The sequence below is a fragment of the Glycine soja genome, chromosome 16, assembly GCF_004193775.1.
Source record: "Glycine soja cultivar W05 chromosome 16, ASM419377v2, whole genome shotgun sequence".
Lineage (NCBI taxonomy): Eukaryota > Viridiplantae > Streptophyta > Magnoliopsida > Fabales > Fabaceae > Glycine > Glycine soja.
This window is the reverse complement of record NC_041017.1, coordinates 1,463,878-1,482,532: the sequence shown is the minus strand read 5'-3', so window position 1 is coordinate 1,482,532 and position 18,655 is coordinate 1,463,878. Positions and strand designations below refer to the sequence as shown.

At 31.4% G+C, this 18,655-nt stretch overlaps 1 protein-coding gene and 1 long non-coding RNA gene across 4 annotated transcripts; both read left to right on the top strand.

Moving 5' to 3' along the window:
- Nucleotides 1–788: 788 nt before the first annotated feature.
- Nucleotides 789–3,554, top strand: LOC114390989 (B3 domain-containing transcription factor NGA2-like). 3 transcript variants are annotated; one of them, XM_028351966.1, is made up of 3 exons: nucleotides 789–1,126; nucleotides 1,343–1,476; nucleotides 1,717–3,554. In XM_028351966.1, the coding sequence occupies exons 2-3, from the start codon at nucleotides 1,389–1,391 to the stop codon at nucleotides 3,135–3,137; spliced, it is 1,509 nt and encodes a 502-aa protein (XP_028207767.1). In that variant the 5' UTR covers nucleotides 789–1,126; nucleotides 1,343–1,388; the 3' UTR covers nucleotides 3,138–3,554. The 3 variants fall into 3 exon arrangements, with proteins under 3 accessions (XP_028207767.1, XP_028207766.1, XP_028207764.1); XM_028351965.1 differs by having other exon boundaries at nucleotides 1,337–1,476; XM_028351963.1 differs by lacking the exon at nucleotides 789–1,126 and having other exon boundaries at nucleotides 1,165–1,476.
- A 268-nt stretch (nucleotides 3,555–3,822) lies between these two features.
- On the top strand, nucleotides 3,823–7,030 carry LOC114390990. Its single transcript, XR_003662045.1, has 3 exons — nucleotides 3,823–4,091; nucleotides 4,319–4,390; nucleotides 5,808–7,030. It is a non-coding gene; the product is annotated as an uncharacterized LOC114390990 (long non-coding RNA).
- Nucleotides 7,031–18,655: the final 11,625 nt, after the last annotated feature.

Sequence of the window (18,655 nt, the reverse complement as noted above, 5' to 3'; positions counted from 1 at the left end):
TTGTCACGTGACAACTTAAAGTTTGAATTATTGTTAAAAAAGATGTTTATATGTTGAGATTATTTCTGAAAAGAGATATCATTAAGTAAAAAAAAAGTTGTCTGAGGCTCCCAGCGGAGCTAATTGCCTTTACTTACGGCTGGGAGGGACCAGCACACAGCACACAGCACACAATGAATGGCACCAAAAGTCAAAAAAAGAGAAACTCAAAACAACTTAACACTGTGCACTCTCTCTCCTCTACTACGCCGTTGGCATTCTCTTCTGTCTAATAACAACAACCATTTTCCACATTTATATAATAGTAATTTTTACAAAACTAAAAGAAAAAATAAAAATAATAAGGAGGGTGCCGATTTAACAAAGTGAAAGTAGCTCGTTGCTTCTGGAACAACAACTGGCCTTTTATTGTAGAACCGGAAGCATATATATCATGGTTTTAAACACGGGTTCGCAATCGTAATTGCGATCACTATGTCAACTTATCAAAATATTTTGATACTATACACATCACCACTACAACTGTGATCACATTTTTCCACAGTTACATGCAATGCAAATATTCTTTGATTCACGGCAACACAACTATAATCACAATTTAAAATCATGATATATTTTATACAGATTATTATTATATCCCAAATATTATGAAAACGACTAGTTGCTCACATGACCCCAATATGCACATTATTCATGGGCCCCCACGTAAGTGTAGTAACCCTCTTTCTCTTTCTCTCTCTCTGACTTGTTATGTTAAGAATAAAACTGGGTTGCAACAAACATTTTTGGTTCTTTTTTCTTACTTGTAAAGAAGCTTCCTTTGAGGTAACTACACTTTGTGTTAGATAAAACCCACATCACCCCTCCCCCCATCTCCATCTTTCTCTCTTTAACATATCGAGCTGTTTAGGTCAACAATAACCCCGTTTTGAATCCTCCATCCGTGCCTTGTCTTTCTTTAGGGTTTGATGATGATCCCTCATGGTCAAATATGAAGGCACCGACTCTCTCACAATTCTCTTGTACTGCTAAATATACATCTGCTTTTCTTTGTTTTCTTCACAGCCTCACATATCTATCTGCCTACTCAAATATCTTCTTAGCTCCAACTATATATTTTTTCTTGGTAATTTAATTCCTTTATATATATAATCTTGTCAATTTCTTCAGACTCTAAATTTTACATTTTTATGTTGTCAAACTTCAATTTGGTTCTTTTTTTATATATTTTTTTTATTTGTTTTCCCTCCTCCCACTTACTCCTCGTCCTTTTCCCTTTCCTTGATGAATTAATATTTTTTTCAATAATTTGGGTGACATTATTTAATTTTGTAAGATCCAGAGGGCTATAATTAGCAGAATTGAAGGTGGGGTCAGGGTATAATTTTATGGAGTTGATGCAAGAAGTGAAAGGGTACTCTGATAGCAGAGAGGAGGAGGAGGAGGAAGAGGGAGCAGCAGAAGAAGAAAGCAGCCGTAAGCACCACTACTACCCCTTTTCTTCTTCTCCCTCTAATTTGTATTTATCTTCTTCTTCTGCTCCTTCAATATCATCAAATTATACTTCTACTACTACTAGTGCTGTTGCACGTCCTCTTCACCATCATCATGTAATAAATATCCCTTACCAACAAAATCCATGGCTGGGGATGAATATTGTTCATCATGATCATCTAATTCAGTCTCCAGAATCTCACAATTCATCATCTGGGTTAGGGTTGTTACACCAGCACCAGGATGCAGCAGGTTCCAATTTCATCATCAACAACAATCAACATCATCAACATCACCACACAACAAAGCAGCTAGATTTCATGGACTTGTCACTTGGTAGCAGCAAGGATGAAGGGAATTTGCCAGGATCTTCTTCTTCTGTCTATGCTCATCATCATGCAGCAAGTGGTAGTTCTTCTGTCAATGGTAACAACAACCTGCAGCAACAGCAACAGCCTGCTGAGAAGGAGCACATGTTTGATAAAGTAGTGACACCAAGTGATGTGGGGAAGCTGAACAGGTTGGTGATACCAAAGCAGCATGCTGAGAAGTATTTCCCTCTTGATTCCTCAGCCAATGAGAAGGGTCTGTTGCTGAATTTTGAGGACAGGAATGGAAAGTTGTGGAGGTTCAGGTACTCCTATTGGAACAGCAGCCAGAGCTATGTGATGACCAAAGGTTGGAGCCGTTTTGTCAAAGAGAAGAAGCTTGATGCGGGTGACATTGTTTCCTTCCAGCGTGGTGTTGGAGAATCGTATAGGCATAGGTTGTACATAGATTGGAAGAGAAGGCGTGATCATCATCATCATCACCATCATGGCCCTGTCGACCCTTCAACCACACTCTTCACACCTTTCTTTCTTCCCAATCAGCCTCATCACTTAATGTCCATCAGATGGGGTGCCACTGACAGATTGTACTCCCTCCCTTCCCCAACCCCACCACGCCACCATGACCATTTGCAACATCAACAACCCCTCAATTACAACAACAACACCATGTATCATCCCTTTCATCACCATGGTGGTGGAAGTGGAATTAATGGTACTACTCATCACTACAACAATTACTATCATGAGATGAGTAGTACTACTAATACTACCACTTCAGGATCTGGCTCAGTCTTTTACCTCAGGTCAACACCCCCATCAATGCCATTGGCTGATCACCAAACCTTGAACACAAGACAACAACAGCAGCAACAGCAACAACAACAACAACAAGAGGGAGGTGGCAATGTTTCACTTCCTCCTATGATCATTGATTCTGTTCCAGTTGCTCACCACCTCCATCATCATCATCATCAACATCAACATCAACATCAACACCATGGTGGCAAGAGTAGTGGTTCTAGTAGTCCTAGCACTGCAGGGAAAAGACTAAGGCTATTTGGGGTGAACATGGAATGTGCTTCTTCAACAACATCAGAAGACCACCCCAAATGCTTCAGCTTGCTGTCCTCATCTTCATCAATGGCTAATTCCAATTCTTCACTACCACCACTTCAGCTTTTGAGGGAAGACACACTTTCATCATCAGCAGCAGCAGCAGCAAGGTTTGGAGATCAGAGAGGAGGAGTAGGGGAACCTTCAACTTCAATCTTTTTTGATCTGGACCCTTCTTTGCAATACCGGAAGCGATAAAAAAAAAAAATTGATCTGAAGAAACAAAATAATGGAAGAAGATACGAGTTTGATCTAAAGTCATCACCACCTACTACCTGGGCTAGCTACACTCTCTTTTGCAGCATTTTTATTTTTTTTCCTTTCTCTTTTTTGTTTCTTTCATCAGCTACAAAGGAAAGAAAAGGCTCTCCCGGACTTTCTTCTTCTTTTGATCAGTAATTAGTCTTTAGCTTTTGCACGTTTTGAAGTCTTTTAGTACGTTTAGAACTTCTCAATGAATTAATTAGCTGGGGATTTGGGCCCCTGAAGAAATATTGGAACATCCATCGTTTCACAACCTAAAAGAGGGAAATGAAATCCATGGAGATCAAATTACGCTTAGACCTTTTTTCAATTGTGTATAATACAATACAAATATATTTATTATTATTATTATTATTATTATAGTATATATGTCTTTTGCTCTTTCTATTTTAATATTTGCTTCAACACTGTTCTCTCTCTCTCTTTCTTTCCGTTTACTGCATTTAATGATACACAGAAAAGCTTGTTGCTTTCTTCTTTCCTCTAATGTTTCTGTTAGCCTTGTTGGGTTGATGTCGTTCAACACACTGCTCCTGCTGCTTAGTTAGGCATTTTAGCTTTGCAGATAAAGCTCAGAAAGTTGTACAGCTGTAAAAGGGTAATTTTTTCTGATCTTATTCCTCTTCCCTTACATTTAATTTCATTACTTTTTCCACTTACTACGCTGTTGTTACCATAAATAATTTATTGATTATATATATATCAATATGAGTACTAACACCACTCCCTTTTTCCTCTATCTCCCTCCACATTGCTACTTACTTACCTTTTTTTTTCTTTTTTTTTGGTGATATGCTTTTGTCACTATTCATCAGCCGCCTTCTTGTCTGGATTAGCACTGCGCATAAACGTGATATAGGAAAAATGAAATTTTTTATGCGTCAAAGAGTATGTAGCCTAATTCTATTTGATGCTTATCTCAATGTTATGGCATTTGATCTCTGATGCTTAATTACCTTAATTTAAGAGATAATACAATTTATGAAGCCTTTTAGACTTTATGATTTAGATTCCTCATGTGATGCTTAATTAGTCTTGGTCACAGTGTTGCTACTGTTGATAGTTGAAAACAAAACTCATTGGTTACTTACAGACATTCTTTGGATTTGTCACAGATATTGCAATAATTACACTACAGCTAAGACTTTTGGATCATCGAGTCAAGGAGCTTTACTTTGGTGATTAAGGTGATCAATTATCAGCTAGCTTATAGTACCTTTTTTTCTTTTGTGTGTGTGTGTGAAACTTGACATTATATGGCGGATATAGAACATATGCTATAATAAGGAAAGAAAGTGAAACTTTTCCTTTCATAAAAATTGTCGTTTTGATTCATCCGAGATATGTAGAACGTGGACTAATTGATTTGATTGATCTATCTTATTAAAGAGGAAAAAATGCTACTTTTTGAAATTATCGTGTGAATTAATATGAACTGAGCAAAGGGAGTTGTGTGTGTCACTGATGGGGCACATTGATGCATTTTGCTTTAGCCTTTAGGTTTACATGATACAAACACTTTTTTCATTTGACTATTCATATATTTTCTCCATGTTTATTGGGAGTAATAGACTCATAGAAACCACTATGTTTGAAAAAATATTAAGAGTGACATTTAATGCAAAATACACTGTTCATGGCATAAAAAGGAGATATATCAAACAGAATGTTATATGTTCTCACGGTATGTGAAATGGGGAAAGGAAAGCAAAAGCAATATATAGGACAGTGAGATCAACAGTGTATGAGACAAGACATACATAGGAGCAGGACCTTTGTTTTGGCTACACAGACTTGAATGTGATGCCTTTTTCTGTTAAAATAATAGGAATAGGAGTATGTCAGATCCTATGGGAGTAAAGTCAATTTCCATGAGCTCTCGAAAGTCTTGGAAGGATCCTCATGACTGCTGGAAATTAAAGAATGAAAGAGACTAGAAATGGAACCTCTTTTTTGGGGGGAGATGATCAAGTTCATTTCAAATGCTTGGAACCCAACAACAAGACAGGAAAAGATAGTTCAGATAAAACAAGGCAAAATAATAATAATCAAAATCTTGGTTTTTTCTTTAATTTTTATTGTATTATATTCTCCTATCATCCTTCTTAACATATTTAGTCATGATCTTGCATACAACAAGTTAGTTAAGCAAACCAAATGATATTAGGAAAGACACACAAACAGAATAATTTTATGGTCATACATTGACAATATTTTGCTAGGTAGATCCGGGATTCGGTTTTATGCCTTCATACATACACATGCCATTGATCATGAATTATAAAAGCATCCTTAGAGTCAATTGGTTTATTAAAGTTAACCATAAATTCAAGGGATTAATTATTCCCTAGCTAGTACTATTACGCTTCATGTTTGATTATAAATCATGGACTTTATATTCATATGATGATATAGTATGAATATTGTGTATTAGCAACGTGAAGGTTATCATTGTTTTGGGAATTGCATCACCCCTAGCTAGCTAGATAGAGTGTATTAAAGTCAATGTTTGTCAGTTATACATATAGTAGTATTGATACTCATGTTAATTAGTTCTATCCATATAATTAATTAATGTCTGCTTGTTATGGGCGTTTTATGCAGAAGGGAAAATAGAAGCTCCACCAAACCAGGCCTTATGATTTAAAGACTTAACAGCTGCCATTTCAGTGTGATTTTAGAAAATTTAATCAAGGTACATTTTTCCTGAACATATGGGTGTTAGGTCTCAAGCATCATGCATATTCAATAACTGATATTTAAGTCAGGAAATTAATTAGATAATACTTGAAGTGATCATATTAATTGCAATATCCTTCAATATATATATATATATATATATATATAACTGCAAAACGGATATTGTCTTACATGCCACTCTCAAGAAGTTATCAACAGATGGATATATTTCATCATAAGAAAAAGTTGATGTAGATAAGAATTATTTTTCAGTGCCTGGTTGATTAGTTCAACATCTTTTTATAGTTCAACATTGAAAGGTAACTTACAACAGCATGCTTCCAAGTGTACTTGTTGTCAATTAATCTCATATCTAACGTTAGAAAGTAATTTTTTAGATGTTAGCCCCTGAGCCAGTGATAGGTATATTGCAATAAAATAAAAAAAATATATGTTGAAGGATCATGAATTACATTTGAAAAACAGTCGGGGAAATAACTTCTTTAATATACTTCCTGAACTTAATTTTACTGGGCATGATTGGCTGTTATATAGCTGGTTCCATTCACTCCCTTCTTTTAAATATGTAACAACTTTGAAATGTCACGTAAATATATCATAACATACATAATGTATTAGTTGAGATTCTATGAATTCCAAATTCCAAATGCCATGCATTTAATATTTTATGCATTGTTATTATACTTACATTTAATAAAGTATTGCCAATATTTAAATAAAATTTTCATTTTTATTCATTAATATAATTAAAAATATTGAAAAATGTTAGCATAAAATCAAATGATCATAGACTTAAAAATATTTTTGTAGTGACATATACTAATGTGTGTGTAGTAAATTTATGAACATTTGGTCCTAATTTGTTGGTTTAAAAGTAAAACTTCAAGACCATACAATTTCTTCACGTAATCTCAAAATTTCATGCAATATAAGCATGATTATGTTGGCTTAGTGATGGTATTTCCTGTGCCTTTCAAAAGCTAATTCTAAAAGATATTATAGTTACATGAAATAATTATGCCGATCAGATTTACTATAATTAGCCTTACTTTTACTGTGCTATAAATTATAAAATATTTTGGAATCTTTTTTCTTTTGAGTGCGTCTTGCTACTAGACCATTAGTCAAGGGATTAATAGATAACTTTATTTTTTTTTTATTAAAATTCATGCTAAAATGCATTGGTAATCATAATAAAATTACATTTTTGACACATTTTATTAAAAATATTTTTATTTCTTTAACCAAAGACATTGATTAGCATTTTTTTTACTTCTACTAAATTCGATTTTAATTTTCAAACATATATAAAATATGGGAGAAAAAATTGTTAAGTTTAACTGTAACAAAATGTGACATTGACATGATTACCTTTCATCACTTTAATAATCAGATTTTACGAACATCTTTTGAAAAATGCAAATAATATCATACTGAACTTTAATGTATCATTGATTATTATTTTCGATTTATAATAGATCACCCTGATGTCCAAAGTTGAAAAGTGGTTTATTCGATGAATTAGTCAATCTAAAATGAAAAATTCATCATAATATATAAAATAGACTATTTCGTTATAATTTTCAGTAATTTTTTTATCACATAATTTGTTAGCCCTCAACCCTGCAAATTAAAATTATTTTTCCCATCTATATTGTCATACTTATAAAAATTCTTTCAAAATACTCAGTCTTTTCTTATGAGAAGTTATCTTAAAAAAAAATACATTTATATGTAACAAAAAGATATCTTCTCTGTTTAAATAATTAAGATCGATTTTATTCAGCAAAGTCATATAATAGGCACTGTCAAAGGCACTGTTTTAAGTGTGTATGTTTTGATGGTTTAGGGTAAGAAGGGGAGGGATGGATTTCTTTTTCTCTTGTTGGCATTCAAATTCAAAGCAGCCACGGTGAAATGACAAAAGACCTGATAATTCCAACCTTTCTGTTGTTAACAACCACAACAAAATAAATAAACTTTAATCTGTAAGTGTATGATAGTGATTTTTTCTATAAAAAAAACATTAGCAGATTTATGCTTAATTTCATCCACGCATGCATAGTTTTATATGTCATTATAAGTCAGTAAAAAAAAATAGTCATTATGAATGTTATGATATCACACATTTATTACTAATTATTATTGAATTACACTGAAAATTGAAAAGAAAAAAGACTTAGCTAGTACATACAGCAATAGATCACTTGCCATATATTGTCTCATTCAATTCCAAGGGTAAAACTTTTATAGTCATTGAATTGTGTGTGTCAATGTCGTTGATTAATTTCTTTTAGCACCTCATGGTGTCCCTTATTTACTTTGACGTTTATAGGCATGTTTGGAATTTTTTTTTTCAATAAGCACTTATAGGAAAAAAAATAAGAAAAAAAAATAAATTGATCATAAAAAAAAAGAAAATGAATTTTTAATTAAGATTAAAATTAAATTATGCACTTTCCTTAAAAAAAACATTAAAAAAACATAACAGTTTAGCTTTTAATTAAGTTGGATGAAAGAATTTTTATAAAAGTTAAGTATATGCATAAGTTAATTTTAACTTGTTAAAAGAAACTTAATTCATTTTATCTCTTTTTTTTATAAGTATATATTGAGAACTTTATCCCAACAAGATAATATTGCAACAATATTATTGTGATCGTTTTTTTATTGGTAGTGTTAAAATCAAGAAATTTGACCCCTTGTTAATGATAAAAAAAACAATTCTAAAACATGCATATAGATACCGAATTTTTCTTCATCACCTAAATGATTATTAATTAATTAACTTAGTCTATTTCTTAATTACATACGTGAGCAGTAACTTATGATATTGTTTTCTTACGCTCGGAACTACGAGATCAAATTACTTCTTATGGCGTATTCAGTCTTCAAATATCTATGCAACTTAATAAACTTATCGCTGTATCTGTATAGTTAATTTTAGGGATACTTATTATTTTTTATAACACATACACAATTAACTCCATTAAGCAGCTTATAAAAAAGTCAATTACGCAAGTAAACTAGTTTTTTAACAATAAAAAATCATCAATTGAAGTCTTACATATTTGTAACGGGAAAAGGTTCCTGATACATCATTTTTATGTTTCTAATCGTAGACAGAAATTTCAAGTTCGAACTTCATTCCTGCAATATTTTCTTTTTTATTTTATTGAAAACCGGTGCACCTAAATGTCAGTTCTCTAATTGGGGAAAAAAAAAATCCTAATTCTTGTCTAGCTTTGGATGGGAGGTTTAAAGAAAATGATGGATCAATTTTACCCATAAACAATGGCCGGTAAACAATGAAAGCAGACAAATAACTACTGAAATACATGCCCAAGAAAATAAAATATTACAAAAATGATGGATACTTTGTTGGTTAATTTATTCTAAAAATCATTGTGTGTATTGATGATTTTAGAATTCTCTCTCTCTCTCTCTCTCTCTCTCTCTCTCTCTCTCTCTATATATATATATATATATATATATATATATATATATATATATATATATATATAAATTAAAGCTTTTTGGTTTCGTTTTCGTTAATTATATACACAACTGATTGTTTGATGATTTTATTTCCAGAGTTAGGAACGATAGTATTTGAAAATTAATTTCTATATGTGAATATTTATCAAAAGAAAGTTTATGTTTTCTCAAAATTTTAATATAAAATAACGATACCCTACAATATAAGGGAAATATGAATTAATCAAATACTCCTATATCAAATGATTTGCATTGAAAATATTAACTAATGGACACATGATTTGATTCAATATTCATTTATATGTGAAGTGTACATGAAAATGCCCCACCTCCCACCCCCCACAAAGTAAACGTCATCATTTTAAATAATCAAATGAGTCGAACTCAAAAAGGTAAAATAGTAAAAGGTACTTTATTAGGTGAAATATTAAAAGTTGTGAAATAATGAAACTTCTTGGAAAAAAAATTTGAGTGATAAACTTTGTAAAATAATGAAATAAAATTTACAATTAAACATATAAAATAAGCCAATTTTAATTAGTTTTCCTCCCCAACTTTAAAAAACTATTGGTTTTTCGTTCCTATATTTCTGAAACATCCTAACTTTCAATTTTGTTAACTTAAGTGTAAACCTAATTACCAGTTTTCCAAATCAGTCAAACCATGTAAAAACAACAAATTTAGGGCATGACTAGGTTAGCTCTTCAGTTATCAGAATTAATTAAGTTTAGGGTCAAAGGTTATGTAAAAAAATGTAAGGAAGGAAATCAATGGTTTTTAAAGTCAGACAAAAACTAAAATCGACATATTTTAGCCATACCATGTTGTTTTAAAATTTAACTCAAAATTGTTTTTAATCTTAAGAATTTTACCGTACCATGTGGTTTTACATTTTAACTCATCATATCTATTTAGTATTTCTAAAAGCAATATATATTGGTTGTTTCTATCGATTTGAATAATAATATTTTTCAAAAAAAGTACCATGACAAAATTACACTTTTTTTTTGCAATCATGTTTTATTCATTTTTTTTTTCCATTTCATGTAGGACTAACTTTGGAAAACTCTCATGTTAAGTTTTCTCATGATTTTCTTATATGAAAACTGTGTATCTATCTTTCATAATCACAATCATAATTAAACAGATAGAATTTTGTTTATATTAGGGAATAAAAAAAATACAAAACAATTCTACACGTAAATGCTAAAATCATATAAAAATTGGACACGATCGACAAGTCGCATTCTTGACTTTAATTACGTTAAGGTGACATTTTTTTTCTAATAGAGGTAATGGTGAAAGAAGCATTACCCCATTAAAACTGCGAAAGGGATAATGGGTGATATATTGGTAAGGTAAGATCACCCTCGGGAGTAGTCCAAGGTCTGAAATCAAATGGCTTTTGAATGAACGGTGCCCCCACCCTACCCTATTATATAAAAAAAGTAGTAGAGGGTATATATAGGCTAATTAAGAGCGTTGCATTACTAATATTTACGATCATATATAAAGTAGATTGTACCGTAAAGTTAGCAGAAGTTCCTTCACCTTTTACCTCCCATGGCGTGGCCTTCCATTTATTAACTGTAAATCGGATCATTGGACGCATGCAGTGTTCACCAGTGATCAATCCAAATCATTGTAATTGTACTAAACCCTTCAATGGACCACTTCTCCCATCGCATAGTATCAAATTTCTTTTGTTTCTTTCCCACCAATAGTAGTCCATCAATTACTATTTTATTTCATATGTGGAAAACAATACAAAGAAACATATATGGTCATCAATTGCACCTTTTAGTTTTTTGGTTTTTTTTAATATCTCGTCAATTTCACGCTGGAAAGGAATCTTAATTTGTTGGTTTTTTTTTTTTTTTTTTTACATTATTAGTTCAATTTCAGTGTAAATGATGGTGATTATTGTGACTGTATGTATTTATGAAAGTGAGACTCAGTTTTAAATTATTTGCTTGATTACTAGTATTTTTTTTTCAATTAATAATTCAAAGATATATTCTGGCTGATTCTAGTGCAGCTGATAGCTATAGTAGCTTTCAAAGCCCTAAAACTTAAGAAGATATATACAAGTACCAAAATTTCCAAAAGTAAATGATTTAAAGCTACTAGCAGCTTTATATGTTGACGAATATCGGTAGGTCTAAAATTTAAATGTGCATACCAAATAATAAAACAAAATCTGTACATTCATGTAATTAACACTGATCACTAGAATTTGTTTGTCATTAAACATTATGAAAATGTGAACAACCTAATTAACACTGATCTGTAATTCATGTAATAACCTAAGGACAAAACAGCATTATCATATTAATTACCTGAAGCGAAACAGAAAAAGAAAAATCTTAAGAAAGTCTGATTGTTGGGTGGTTTTGAAAGAAGATGAATAATAAGGTGCAGGACCAGAGAGAGAGGGTGAAGATCATGGGAGTGTCCAGGACGGAAGTGAACCGGATCGAAAAGTGACAGATCCTTTGGGTATAATAAGTTTTTGCCGGGGCTTTCCATGTTTCCCAAGATGATAAGTTAACAGATCAGATGCATGCACGTTGATTTTAATTGAGGACCATGCACCCTTAAAAAGGAGATAGCTAGAGAGGACCAGAGAGAGAAGAAAAGGGTGCCCAAGAAAACGAAAGAAGCCAGTATAACCAAACTATAATTCAAATCATCTTTACCAGTCACAGTTAGATTTGGATTTGGATGTACATGTACACATCTTCTCTCTTTAACTCACTTTTTAATATATATAAAATACTAAAATACATATGGATAAATTTCATCAATATATATGGTTGTGTAGATTAAATTATGCTAGCTAGCTGCATGAGAAATCTGTTTAGGTTAGGTTTTTCTCTTATTTTTTTATAATAAATATTAGTTGTTAATATTAATTTTTTGTTTGTGTGAGAATTCGAATTCAAAACTTCTCTCTTTATCGATTTTTCATTAACCACTAAATCAATCTTATATCTTTTCTCTTATATAAATATTGTCATGTTTCTTTTATATAAATTACTGATATTTATCATTGAAACTAAAATTATATATGTAAGATCAAGATAATTAATTAAACTGAAATAATTTTATTTCATGGTTAAGTTTTTCTCCTGTACAAATATTGTTTTGTTTCTTTAGTCACAAATTGTGTAACAGTAGTAATATTATATAAGACAGATTCTTTAAAACAATTTACATATTGATTGGACAAGATATAGACATATAGTCAACAATTGCTGCTTTCTCAAAACGTAACCTAAAGCTAGGTAGAAAGTTTCAAGTAACATTACATATATGAAGGGTTTGGCCAGCTAGCTAGCTTCCACATGCCTTGTTGTATCCTTTTGTTGTTTTCGTTTTATTGCACCAAATTTGAAAGGAACAAGAGAATGTAATGTGTACGAAGTTTCTTTAGTGGCACCCATGTTGTTACTTTGGGATGTGGTCACTCTCGATTGCAGTGCATGTGTGGGTTATATATATATATGTTGTCGTGATTTTTGGTCTGAATGACAATTAGTACTATCATAGAACAGGTGCATGTGCAAATTGTATCTCTCGTAAATGGTGTTTGTAGTTAGGTAATGAACTATAATGCTTGATGAGACAGCAATATTGGAAGGAAAAACTGTACGGCAGGAGAACAAATTATGCAAAAGCTAAAATTTCGAACCCTCTATTTATATTATTCTACTACTACTTTGCAATTTCAATGTATTTATATTCGTCATGCATTCCGATCGAAAAATCTGATCCCAATATTCTTCTTCTCTAGGGATGGCGCTAGAAGTGCGCATATCATGGATTGCTTGGCCTTTTTGTGTTGCGGGAAAATCAATATTCAAGCATGAGACTGAGACAAATTTAACAAATGTAAAATGTGAAGAATGAGTGTAATAGAATTTTTTTTACTAAAAATAATGTCCAAAATATATTTCAAGAGTTTAATGATTATATTTTATCGATATAAATTTTTTTATATTATTAATAAATAAAAATCACCATTAATATGAATTTTAACTATTTATTATTAAAAAACATTTTATATATTACTGTGATTTAATTAAGAATAATAAAATTATTTTATATTATTAATGCATAATTTATATTTTCTTAAAGTTACGGTAAAAAAAATATATTATAATATAAGTTTCAATCTAACTCAATTATTGAATTTACCTAACTTATAAGATGAAAAGTATCTCCTACTTATAGATACTGTTTTAATTATATCATTATTTTATAAAAGATCTTTAACACATTTTCTCACCATGAGTTAAGATTAAACATCTCAAACATATAATAGACCTAATAATAATTATTAAAATATGTTTTAGTATCATATTATAATTTAAATTTATGTTTAATTCAATTCTAAAAGTTGTTAGTTCAATTCATATATATGATAAGAGTTGTTTTCATTAATTTGATCATAAATCTTCAACAAAATATAACAAAATCTCCTAATAAAGACTCTTAACTTTTAACTCTTCATGTAATAACATTTGACAGTGAGACCAGTACAATGCAATGCTTGGTTGGACTTGAAGTACGTCGTTTTATATGAGAGGACAGAGTATGAATGATAACCACAATTTGGAAGAGAAGAAATTGAATGAGCCACCATAATGCAATATGAAAGCAATGTACGATTAGTCACGGGAAGGAAGAAAAAAGTAATTTGATTAAACTAATAAGAAATCAAAGGAGATTTGTAGTGTTGCCTTTTTCATTGTAGGAAAGCAATTAGCTGGAATACAATTGCAACACTGTTCTTTCTTTTTTAATTTTTTTATGGACAAATATTTGTGTTGCATTTTTCATTGTAGGAAAAAGAAATTAGCGGGAATACAATTGCAACACTGTTCTTTCTTTTTTTATTTTTTTTATGGACAAATATTTGTGTTGCATTTTCATTGTAGGAAAAAGAAATTAGCTGGAATACGATTACAATTGTTGCTTGTTTATCAATAAATATTAATTATTAATATGTTAGTTTTTATTAAGGAGATATTTGAACTAATGACATCAATCATTTCCTTCCTCCTATTTTTATTACCAAATCATTTTTGCAATTGTTTCTTTTGTATTTTAGTCATGGAATATTGAGAAATGACATTTTAACATCAAAATACCAACATCACTTCTATACTTGTTTTATTTCAGAAAATAAAAACAATATATAGTGAAATTTGTATTTTTTACTTTATTAGTTATCAAATGATTTAATAAAAATATTATGTATAGTCTATATTGAATAGATCGATTGTCTAAAAAATTTCCCACACACATTGAAAAATTAAGGAAAGGGAACACTTTGAGCAATGTGCAAATAATTGAATTATATATCAATTAATCTTTTTTGTTTGAGAGATTAAGTCACTCTGTGATGACTTCTGTTTACTAATTATTCAATGAAATTAGTGTTTAAACTTTAAATATAACTTCCAATTATATATTCTCATATTTTATCAATAAATCAGTTATACGATCCTACCTTTTTCAGTAACGTGATAGTAAGATTTAAGGATATGATTTAGATTGCCTTCTAATAATTTTAAACCGATTACAATACGACATTTCAAAATTTTATATCTCATTTTTCTCTGGCCCCCAATAAGAATATATTTATTTTTGCATCAATTCATATTACATCAAAGACAAGATACTTCTGCGGATTTGGGACTGTGATAGCTTTACAGTTTAACACTGATCCTCATTAATTTATACAATAAAATTTCGATCCATTCTACTACTAAAATACATACCTCCCAAGTTAAAAATTGATATAAACATACAATAATTTCATGAACCTTACATCAGCAAAATTAATAGAACCACCCTAACGAACATTTGCTATGCAACTATATTCTTCATATACTAGAGCTGAATATAAATTTGGTTTTGAGACCTTGGGGCCGGCTTATGAAAGCAAACTGCAGCAGAAAGAAGGATCTAACAATATTTCCTCATATCTATTGACCTCACCTTATAAATACCTTTACTCCAAGGGTACACAATAGAATTTCATATTACATAAGAACAAGATCAAAGAATGCACGAAGGTAACCACACCAACACGTTCCACGCTCTTCATTAACATGCAAACTCTTTCAGATAAACCTTCAAAAACAAATGTTTCATCTAATCTTAATCAACTCTTAATTTTAATCTTTGGTTCAATAGATTTAACTCTTTATTTTTTATAAGTAGCTAGCTAGAGTGAGTTCAAATCCAGGACATAAAATATGAACCTCATAATAAAAAATCTCACCAGAAATTAGAAACACTTGCTTGAGCCTTGAGGTTCTATTTTATCATGAAAGTAAAATACAACATTGCAAGTTAATGGAACCGCTACCAAACATTCAAATAAGATAGAAAGAAAGCAGGACACCAAGTAACAAAGCTCCTAAGAAAGTTATAAGGACATCAGCTGGAATTCAGAGAACATTTATGTGGAATGGGATATCAGAAAATCAGAAAATTAACTGGCTCAAATAGGATAAAGTTTGCTTGCCGAAGGATAAAGGAGGCCTCGGTGTCAAGAACTTAAGTTTGCTATCTAAATGGAAATGGCGATTCTTAACTGATCAGAATTCGATATGGTTTCCTTTGCTGCAATTATCATCTAGACAGTGGATTAATTCTTCACAATGGTGGCGAGACATTTGTAGCATAGATGACAACCCAATTGGATGTCACGGCTGGTTGGATGATTGCACCAAAGACAAATACACTATTCTGGGAACAAAAATGGTGTGGAGATGCACCATTGAAAGAAACATTCCCGAGATTATTTCAAATCACATGTAACAAGGAATCACTCATTTCAGACATGGCCAATGATGATGGAGAGACCATTATTTGTATGGGAAGAGGAAATTTTATCACAATTGACACAGCATATCAGGATGATCCCACTCGTATCAGATAAGTGGATTTGGACACTAGATGCAATAAAAGGCTTCTCGGTGGCTGCAGCATACACCTCTCCACACAACTGCAAGTTTCTTCTTCAATAACTCAAAGCAAATTCTGGGATAAGGAAGCACCTTCTAAGGTATTAGTATTTTCATGTGAACAACTTCGTAAAAGGAATATTCAGATTCAAAATTTAGAAGCTTCTTGTTATTTTTGCAATTCGAGAAAGGAAACCACTCAACACTTATTCCTCATGTGTCCTGAGACTATTCATATCTGGCAAGGGATTTTCAGATGGTTGGGAACAGATATTGTATTTCCTCAGGAGATATATCAGCTGTATGATCAGTTTGGATTGTTCATTCGTGGTAGGAAATGCCGCAGATGGAAGCATTTAATCTGGCATGCCGCATGTTGGTGCTTATGGAAAATAAGGAATGGTATTGCTTTTCGGCGAGAACTTTTTGATGGGGCAAAACTCTTGGAAGAAATTAAGATCATCTCATGACTGTGATTCTTGTACAGGAGAAGGAACAGAACAATGATCTTCTTCTCTTCCTGGTGCACAAATTCCTTGTTTTACTTGAATTCATATACTTAGATATCTTTATTTACTAGATAATTTCGGGTTACATGATGCCACACTACTGGGCATGGTAGATTGGCTCATTTTGAATGTACCTTTGCAGCTGTACTTCTTGTACAGATCTGCTGATTATCAATATAAGAAATTTCACTTTGCCTGTCAAAAAAAAAACGAGAAATCAATGTCAATACCCTTAGACGAGTTTCTCATTATTGATACCTACTACATAAAAGTGTCAGTTGAAGAATTAGCTTAAAATATTGTTCACATGGACTAACTGAGAAATGCACAGATACGTGCTCTAAGAAAATAATCTAAATATACACAGAAGAGAGAGATGGAAAAAAAATTAAGGGTCTCACTTCAAATAATCTATCATAAAACTTGCCTATAAGTTAAAAATTTCGATACACGAACATAATATTTTTCAAAGCAGGACCAGGTTTAGGTTTCTGAACTGTTTAGAGGAGATGTATATTGGGTCTTGGTAATGGACGTGTGAAGTTGGGTCATGAACTGTATATGAAGATTTTTCCCCCCTTTTGTTTACTTAATTTTTTTTCCTCACATAACATATTTTTCCTTCAACTTGGAAAATATGAATTGATTTTGCCAAAAGTGAAGCCAAACCAACATGTTCATATCTTAATTACGTCTACCATTTAGCTGGTGGAAAAGGAGCAACGTACGTACGTGGCTTCCTTTCTCCTTCATATTAAAGATGACAAGTTGTGTGCGTTTGCATGCTATTAATTCGCATGCTGAAAGGAAATATTAACCTGAATATTTAGATTTCTACATTATGGTTAAGCATTTCATGTTACAGCTCAAATATGTAAAATATACTCTCCCCTAGAGCGAAAAAATTGGCCACAGATTGTTAATTTCGGTCACAGAATATCTTCTCAAAGATGACTCCATATACTGATAGTGGTTACAAGTTTACATTGATAATCAATTTCACCGCTCATTTTTTTTAATATATTTCAACCAACTCAAATATATTGTTGCCAATATTTTGCTCCAAAAGTAAAAGAACTCCCAACCAATAAAACATCATGTTTCAATTTGCACTTAAACCTACCATCATTACTGTCATTAAAAAAGTATAAAAATGAGAATAATTTAAATATTACTGATTCCAAAATACAACCTAAGACATCAAAATAAAAGACAATAATCCCTAAATAAGTCATTGCATCTCACAATCTATCCGTGCATGATCAATAAAAGTCATTGCATCACTAATGATTGGTATAAAGTTTTCAAACCTAGAAACATAATAAATTCAAGAAAAGCCTAGCAAACAAAAGAGGAAGACGAACCAGATAAAGTTCGAGAGTATACCCAAATTTAACGTAGGATGCACCATGTTTGTTTATTTCTATCCAATTGTAATAATTCGTACCTTTTCACCCCTAGTTTGTTTTTTTTCTTCTCATTTTTTGCATTTATTTGTGTTTGTCCGGACAAAATTGAGTATCTACAGCATGCATGTAATGTTGTGTTCATGCCTTGTTGGTTGTAATTTATAATCATAAACTTTATGCTTGCATAGCCCTTAAGCAAATCACTAGAAAATATTTTTATAGAATTATATATTCATTGAGTACCCTCTTCAACGTGATGTGTTCATAGTGTTCCTATTCTACAAACCTTTTATAATGGGTTTTATATTTTGTAAAGTTTATATGCATGCAAAATTTCTAATATTTCCCAAGTG

Excerpts from the sequence above, each read along its gene's own strand:
- LOC114390989 (XM_028351966.1), top strand. The coding sequence starts at position 1,389 with ATGGAGTTGATGCAAGAAGTGAAAGGGTACTCTGATAGCAGAGAGGAG. Across the intron at positions 1,477-1,716 it reads AGCAGAAGAAGAAAGCAGCC|GGTTGTTACACCAGCACCAG; the intron begins GTAAGCACCACT and ends CATCTGGGTTAG.